The sequence below is a fragment of the Chondrus crispus genome, genomic scaffold (assembly GCF_000350225.1).
Source record: "Chondrus crispus Stackhouse genomic scaffold, scaffold_1, whole genome shotgun sequence".
Lineage (NCBI taxonomy): Eukaryota > Rhodophyta > Florideophyceae > Gigartinales > Gigartinaceae > Chondrus > Chondrus crispus.
In genome coordinates, this window is record NW_005178809.1 from 965554 (window position 1) to 973770 (window position 8217).

The 8217-nt window shown below is 53.5% G+C and overlaps 3 protein-coding genes; 2 read left to right on the forward strand and 1 right to left on the reverse strand.

Annotated features, from left to right (window-relative positions):
* Window positions 1–447: 447 nt before the first annotated feature.
* On the forward strand, window positions 448–1442 carry CHC_T00001416001 (hypothetical protein). XM_005711801.1 is given in 2 exon segments: window positions 448–1278; window positions 1279–1442. 1 exon segment carries the CDS (start codon window positions 448–450, stop codon window positions 1276–1278), a length of 831 nt encoding a protein of 276 aa, XP_005711858.1. The 3' UTR covers window positions 1279–1442.
* Window positions 1443–3847: 2405 nt separating this feature from the next.
* CHC_T00001417001 (hypothetical protein) lies at window positions 3848–4618 on the reverse strand. The gene has a single exon (XM_005711802.1). It carries the CDS (start codon window positions 4616–4618, stop codon window positions 3848–3850), a length of 771 nt encoding a protein of 256 aa, XP_005711859.1.
* Window positions 4619–5184: 566 nt separating this feature from the next.
* Window positions 5185–6400, forward strand: CHC_T00001418001 (hypothetical protein). XM_005711803.1 is given in 2 exon segments: window positions 5185–6120; window positions 6121–6400. 1 exon segment carries the CDS (start codon window positions 5185–5187, stop codon window positions 6118–6120), a length of 936 nt encoding a protein of 311 aa, XP_005711860.1. The 3' UTR covers window positions 6121–6400.
* Window positions 6401–8217: the final 1817 nt, after the last annotated feature.

Sequence of the window (8217 nt, forward strand, 5' to 3'; positions counted from 1 at the left end):
CCAACGCACATGTTGTGATATTCACCCCCTTACCGTCGCAAAAGGAGGTGAGTAGAAGTACATGTAGTTAAGTCGTGCCGAGAAGAGGACCGCTTCCACGCCTCGCGCCCGTCGGCCTCTGATCTTTCATCCAATGAGCTCATGAATGATGCCGGCTTTGCGCCCAGCTCACAACCGAAGCTTCTGATAACGACAACAGCCGCTGAATATCGACGAGTGAGACAGGATTTCATGGATACTGATTCGTCTTGTTGCAAAGTACGATACAGTGTCATCGTGAAAAGCGCACGTGGCCTGCTCCTTATCTTTTCTCTATTCATCTTTGAGCTCTGGTGCCCCACTCTCAACCTCTATAAAAAGATCAACTTCTCACTCATCCATCCCTCCTCTCCTTTGTGCCATCCACCATACGTCAAACCAGTTCCGAACTCTCCAACTTGAGCCACTATGATCAAGACAACCGGCCTCCTTCTCGTCCTGGCCTCCATCCTCTCTCAATCCTATGCTCAGCCTGAGTCGTGCACCACGGCTTGTCGCGCCCTCTCCGGCCAATGTGGCGTCAGTCTCTCCACACTGGCGCGCACTCCCTGCTTGGATACAAGATCTAACACCGAACGCACATGCGACTGCAACCTGAACCTCGACTCCATCCAAGCCCTCAGTGAGAAAGACGTGATTCGCGACTGCGTCCTAAAAAATCTGGCGCTGACAAAAATACAGTCGCTTGACATCAAGGCAAAAATGATCAACGTGCACGTCAACAGGATTTCCAATACAGGCAGGCTGTCACAGAGCGGCGATATCAGACGGTCGACAATTTGCGGTTTTGGATGCACAGGGAGAAATCAATTTCAGAATTGCATCTTATCTGGATCTATTTTCAGGTCAACGTTTGATAATATCTTTGCAAACGGGAGGGCAACTGTGTCTATATCTGGTGACAAGTTCGTCCGCAGCAAGGTTGACTCTATCACGTCGGACGAGGGCATCCAGATCGGCTGCAAGGATGGTTTTGACAACAACAAGATTGAGTTATTGGCGACGTCCAGTTCCGGGAGGTTCAGCTCCGTCCTGGGGACGAAAATCCGCAACAATGAAATCGGCCTGTTCAGTTCCGGCCCTATCAGTAGTTTTGCTGAATTGGATGGGAATACAGCCGAAATAGCAAACATGCAGGGGCCTTGTGCAGTGCTAAATGTGAAATCGAAGATTATTACGGACAGGCTCACGTTGCCGCGAGATGAGCCGGACTGTGCCAGGATGTTTGAGGAGGCATGATTTATTATCATCTTCCATGCGGACGGCCAGAAGTGCAGTTTTCTGTACATCTTCTGATGTGCGCATCAACCTCTGTTCACCCCATGTGTAGTATCCTTTTCATAGAGTAATACCGGCGCCGTTGGCTAAAACTATTGACCGAAGTTGCTTCTCGATCATTGTCGCAAAATCATATTGCGCATTTGCCAAGGCGTGATGTTGTCTTTAAGAACAGAAAAATTCTGCCATTCACTACTTTATGGAACAGGGATAACTAGGCAATTTTCCCTACTTCCAGAGGATTAGGAGGTACCATCAATGCAAGAGCCTCGTCTTACAGCATACCCCGCGAGGTTCCATGAAGAGTTTTGGTGAGTTACTCTTTGCTTTGTTCGAGTCCTGTGAAAACCCCTTCGAATCAGTTGAAGTATGCTCTACTGCAATGCAACTAGTGACGAACAGCCTGGAAGGTATTTAAGTGTGATCGATTTTGATAAAGGAAGTACATCTATTTTTTTTTTGCTGTCACTGCGGACGATAACTGGATAGGCACAGACGGACACAGTCCATCTATGCTGTTCGGTCAGTCTATGCCTTCCAGCTGACACGAACTATCTGCCTCGTCGTTTTTACAGGTTAACGATGAAAGAACTCCGTAGTGCAGTTTAGAAGTTCTACGTCCTGGTTTATTGAGTAAAGAACCATCAATCCATCTTCTATTCATCCGAGTTCTTTTTTTTTGTCTCCTGCCTGGCAAATCCTTGCGTCAAGTGAAATCAGGGCAAAAACCTTTGTTCATCGAGAAAGCATAATCTGAAAATTAGCACCATGAGCGCTGTATAGTCCGCTCACCGCTTCGAAGGGGCGAAAATTGTACGTCAAGACAGATTTGGTCTCTTCATCTCGCAAATTAACATGCATACGCAGTTCAAACGACTAGAAAGTTATTGAGGGGGGTATTGTTCATAATTGTGGTTCATGAAGACCGACAAGTCAGTATCCCTAAGTGACGTTTAGCATAATGGAACAGAGAGTGTGTCTCATTGAGATGTGCTTTGGGTTCAGAATGCTATTGGATACTCAAATAGAGTCAAACAAACTGTGCCTATAAAGGTGGTCTACATAAAAAGTTCTAGAAGAAAGAAGTATCTCTACGAAAAGAACCGACTTCATCCGCAAACTGCATAAAGGCGCTACATTCCGCCTCAAAGTCAGAACTGAATTGAAAACAGCAGTGCAGGATCAGGGGTCAACTTCGTTGATGACCCGACCTGCATTCTCACAGAATGACAAGAAATATTCTTTTACACTTTAAAACAACTACCTGTGCAGTAACTGCTGCAATTTTACTCTTCTCGGTGCTGAATGTTCTGCTCGTGTTCACCAACTTTACCATTCCCAAACCCAATTATTACCGATGTGCCCTGAATTTGTTGTATAATAGGCCCATTAATCACGAGTTTCGCCGCTTTGATTACGGCCCCCCCTGTTCTTAGCTCTACATTGTTCGAGGTGATATCGTCTCCATCTTCATGCTTACCATCATCGGGCATCGACTGCTCATCAGAAAGCTCGGACGAGTCCACATCGCGCACAGCCCGGAGACTCGCAGACGAGACATCTGCGCCCTGATAAGATGAGGCGTCCGAGTCTTCACTTTCAACGTCTTGAAACAGGGTTTGCCAGGAACTCGAGCCCACGGAAATGTAAGTGCCGTTGCCACGGGAGATATAGGCAAAGTCCGGGTGGTTGTTTCGAATCCATTCAGCGGGCGGGGTACAGAATTCTTCCTGCTCCGAGGGAACCCTGGAGACGTTTGCGGCTGCGTTTGCGGTTGGCAAGGAAGCATTTGGGTCGAAGAGGGTAGGGGGCGGCAATTGTAGGTTGGAGATTGGGGAGTGGCGCAGGTTGGTGGGGGACGGGGTAGGGGAGACGGGCGGCGTGCGCGGGCGGAAGAAGGGGAATCTCAGTTGGGGGAGGGATATGGGAGGCTGAAAAGGGGCGATGCGGAAGGGGAAGCGGCGATTGGGCGGCGATTGAAGAGACTTGCTGTTGCGGCGCAGACGAGAGAACATGTTGCTTGCGTATGTTATTTGTGGAGCGTGAATGTGGGTTGCGTGTGGGTTGCGTGTGGGATATGTGCGAGAGGATTATCGGAGAAGAGAAATGGTGGGTTTATGTAGAGAAAGGGGAAGAGGTTGTGCAGACGGAGAGAGGTGGGAAAGGGAATTGAACGGGGGCCGCGGAATGCATGTTTGGGAAATTGCGAAATGGGAGTAATTGGAGACGGCAGTGGTCGTGGAAATGGTTTTTGTATGGGGATTGTTGATGATAGAGGGACGCGTTTGATGGACGGGTTCGATGGGGAACGGAAGTATAGAGTTTTAAGGAAGAAGTGAGTTGTTGCTTTAGAAAGGAGGGAACGGTTGATCTGCGGGCGCGGGGTACAACGCGTAAGACGTGTCAGACGTGGATGACCTGCCAGATCGCACACGTGGGATGGCTGTACTCACAATTCGAGGTGCACGTACGTACGGTACATACGGTGTAAATCGTTTCGATTTCGCTCGGGCCAGGCGTTGTGACACGGCTATGCATGTCGCAAGCAAACCAGGCGGCGCCGCGTGTCCCACGGCCAACAAATGAACAACGACTGGAGCGCGAATAGGACGGCGCCATCCTCGCTCCCTGCGCCTTGCGGAAGGCATGTACTCCACGTGTCCAACGCAACGTTCCCGCGCTGCGTCCCCCTTCGAAACGCGCAAATAAGCCCGCCCTCCCTGCGCGCGCTCGCCTGCCCTTCAAAGGCAGCCTTCGCACGCACAGCGCCGCCACCCCCCCCCCCCCCCCTTCCCCCGCCGGCAGGATGGAGTCGCCCGCCGCCGGTGCCGCGCGCCCGTGCGTCGCACTGTACGACCAGCTGGACGTGGACCACGACGCGACCGGAAGGTACCACCGCGGCGTCGTCAAGCGCATCGAGCGCTCGCCGTCGCCGCGCTTCGTCGTGCACTACGAGGACGGCGCCGTCGGCCTGCTGCACCCCGACCTCCATCGCTGGCACCTCACCCGCTACCCCGAGCTGCCGCCCACGCAGAGCCCGTGCTGCGTCGCCGCCGCCGCCGCCAGAAGAGACGCGCGCTTGGCCGCCCTCCCCAGGTCGCCCCCCTCCGTGGCCGCCGTCGACTGGGGCGGCGGATGCACGCGCGAGTGGCAGGGCGGATGGGACAAGGACGCGTGGGACCCTGCCGCCCGGTACGCACAACGGAAATCGTGTTGAATGTGTAGTTTTAGTGTACAGGTCGTAGAGTAGCAGAGTGTATATGTAGCCGTCTTTTTGCTCTAAATGGCATTGCGTCGCCATGATATTTACGGTACAGTGAGGTGAGAGCGGAGGTGAGAGCGGAGGTGAGAGCGGAGGTGAGAGCGGAGATGAGAGCGGAGTCGGAGGCTCTTTTGAGGGCATCGCCGTGGTTGAGCCTGGCATTTAATAGAGTTACAAGAAGCACCTCGCCGAGCCCCAATCGCTCATGCACTGTATACTGTACCCTTGAGTGCACAGTATGTGTGCGTGTTCCGCCATGTCCTGGCTGTTCCGGCCCGTTGGGGGGGGGTCACAGGTGTCTCGCCACGTACCTCTGCAATGGCCACGGTAGCGCCTCATCTACTCTCTCGCCTTACCGCGTCCTCTCAAAAACGTCCCTCACGGGCCCCATACGCCCATAATCCACTTGCATCCACTACTCCATAGGAGATTGTCTTGCGATACGGCATACCGCCTTATCCCGACACAATCTCCCATCACGCTTCTACGAGTGGGAGGCGGTCCACCGCCTCCCACTCGTACTTATACCCCTCCTACTCTGCACTTCAAGCCCCACCCCGTCCCCTATCCCTCCCCCTCCCACCCCCCACCCCCCACCCGCCGCGATGCCGCCTTCCTCCCGCCGCTCCACCGCCTCCGCGCGCCCCGCCCCGCCCTCGTACTCTACCCCGTCCCCGGACTCGCTCTCCTACTCGCACACGCGTCGCCTCTCGCTCCCGCGCTCGCACCGCGACCCGGCCGCCTGGTCGGCCGCCTTCTCGGACGCGGCAAAGCTCCTGCTCGCCGACTACTCCCTCTCCCGCGCCCTCTCCCGCGACCCCGACGCCTCGCTCTCCTCCGCGTCACGCCTCGCCGCCCCGTTGCTCACCACCCACGAGGCCGCCCAGTACGCGGCGTGGGAGCGCGACCCACGTATCGTGCCCAGGGTCGACTGGAAAAAGCTCCGCACGTCTACCACCGCCACTACGTCCGCCCAGAAGGCCCGCTGGGCGGTTCTCACGCATGCCCTGGCTACGCTGTACAAGGAACCCGGCCTCAGGCCGGAGAACTGCAAGGCCTGGGTCGAAAAGTATCCGGACCGCATGTCCCTACTAGTCGCCGTCCGCAAGACGGAGACCGTGCGCGGCGACGTCTCCGCCGCGAATAAACAGGGCGGCAAGGCGAAGCGCTATGTGCATGAGCTGATCGCGTGCCGGAAGGTATTGGGGGAGGTCAGCAAGTACCGCCACGAAGTGGCCGCGGGCATGAAAGCCATCAATAAGGGCAGCATGGAGAAGGAGGAGGAGCTGACCAGGAGGATGAGTAGACTGGAGAGGGAGATCCCGAGGAGGGGCGGCGAGGTCTCGGACCTGTTCCGGGAGAGGGGAAGGATGTACGAGAAGTTGCTCAAGATGAGGAAGGAGAAGACCGAGGCGCAGTTGTCGCACGCTAGGCAACAGGCCGAGATGAATGTCGTCGAAGGCGCGTTGAAGGCTAGGATGAACGGCCTGGAGAGAGGTCTGCATCGCAGAAGCAGCGGGGCGTCGGCGAGTAGGAGGTAAGGTGGGGGCACCGGAGTTGGGGCGGGGCTTGCGTATCGGACTGTGCGCGCGCCGGCCTTGGTTCGGAGGACCTGCAGTGAGCTGCAATGGCTTGTTTGCGTTCCCAAGTGTTTTGCTTCCGCGTTTAGACGCATTGTTGTCGTAGATATAGTGTTCGTACCTGGCGCTTTGATTGGCTGCTTGTTCGTTGCGAGTATGGTGCAAGCCCATGAGTCGTTTGTTAGGGTAAAATGGTCAAGGTGTTTGATTGCTGGTGCCAGTGGTCCATTTCCCATTTCTATGACAATCTTTCTGGTAGTGTTATTTCCGTCTCCAACGTTTGAGGCATGGGCATTTCAGGCGGGCACCACTCCATGACACAGTGCAGGCGCTGCAATTCGTCAGAGACCTTTCCATAGTTGTGGTGAGAAGGCTGAATCAAAAACGAGATCACGGAAGAGACATAAAAGAGCGTAACATGGGCAGGCTCTGTACCAGCAAGCACACAGCGTCTATGCGTTGAGGTGTACGGAACAGCCAGCATTCCACTCGCAGAAAACATGGTATCTGACAAGCGCATGTTTTCGCAAGATGGAATGCCTCTTGCTTCGCCTCATTCTAGAGCGACATGACGCTGCAAAGAATACCGTTTCCTGACGCGGAAAAAATATCAGGGTCACTACACAATGCATCATGCATCATTAATTATGCGGAAACTCGAGTTGGGCAGCGCTGCACAGAGATCAAGGAAAGGGTTGTACATGTTATGACACATGATGCAGGTGATGCGAAGACCCAAGAATCTCAGACAGGCGGCGGCGTTTTTTGGGGCGTCAAGTCAAAGCCACCCGATATATAGCTTCTATGTTTCGAAAATGCAGGGCAAATCGCGACAGTTTTTTCTCACAAGTCTCACTATTGCAGTAGTGTAGGAATGAATTTCCACTTGTGACTGTCGGAACACACAATGCAGTATTGGAACGAACGAGAATCTTTGGAAAACACCTCCCACCGCTTTTCTAAGAGATGGAAAATGAATCGTTGTATACTGTTACCAGTTAATTAAAAATGCTCACGTGCAGGAAAGACCATACAGCTCTTCTGGGTACCCTCGATCACCAGAGTGTTTATTTTTGTTGAAGCTGCAACGGCAAAGAGGTTCTGCAATCCACTCAGGAAAAAAAGTTTAAGCTGGTGTACAGTATATATGTGATGACGTGCGGGGAGTAGGGCGCAGCTGTAATTACTGTCAGCCAGCCGTCCGTCACACGACTGCGGCGAGTTGGCGCAGGATATTTCTTGCGGCCGCAAGCCGCGGTCACCACAACTCCTTCTCTCCCAACACTAGAGTATTTTTGTCAACATGTCTATTCTCATATTCTTGTGAGTGCCCTTCGAAGGGTACAGTAAGGCTGTCCGTAAAAATAACGCGCTGTTTTTTTGTTTTTTTTTGTTTTTTTTTTCCACCGCAAAGTAAAGCAGCTTGTCGTCTATTTTTGCGAAAACAACTCCAAGGTCTTCAAAAGAATACTGTAGTCGACCTACAGTAAGCATTATTCTTTAGGCTAATTTTTTACATGTAGCATAGAAACTTTCCATACAATGATCTTTACTCGTTTCTAACTTCAGAAACATATATATATAAAACGAGTCAGCCTCCCAAAGAAAAATAGAAAAATAGAAACCGTACACATCAAAGTTGAAAAGAAATAAAATTCCCGCATTTCTATGTTATGATAACGCCTGTTCGGATAGACACTGGACACCAAGTAGGTTGCGTAGAGCCATCAATTCGTACCATAAATGCATCATGTCAGCGAACGCTGCGCAACCCCACCACGATTCCTTGCCCTCGTCTCGCCCCTGCCGCCCGCCACACACCCCGCGTACCCACCGCCTCTCCCCGCCCCGCGCGTGCTGAGCGCCCAACCCTCCGCCCCGCCGCCAGCGTTTCCCCGCCAAGCCCCCGCTGCCGCACCACTAAACCGACACCGACACCGACACCGACACCGACACCTCGCCCTCCCGGCAATGCACCCTGGCCTTTACTGTCTCTGCCTACCCGTAGCATCTAATCGTCTCGGTCGCGTCCTTGGCCGCGCTCTGCCCCCCCTTCTC

Excerpts from the sequence above, each read along its gene's own strand:
- CHC_T00001416001 (XM_005711801.1), top strand. The coding sequence starts at position 448 with ATGATCAAGACAACCGGCCTCCTTCTCGTCCTGGCCTCCATCCTCTCT.
- CHC_T00001417001 (XM_005711802.1), bottom strand. The coding sequence starts at position 4,618 with ATGGCGACGCAATGCCATTTAGAGCAAAAAGACGGCTACATATACACT.
- CHC_T00001418001 (XM_005711803.1), top strand. The coding sequence starts at position 5,185 with ATGCCGCCTTCCTCCCGCCGCTCCACCGCCTCCGCGCGCCCCGCCCCG.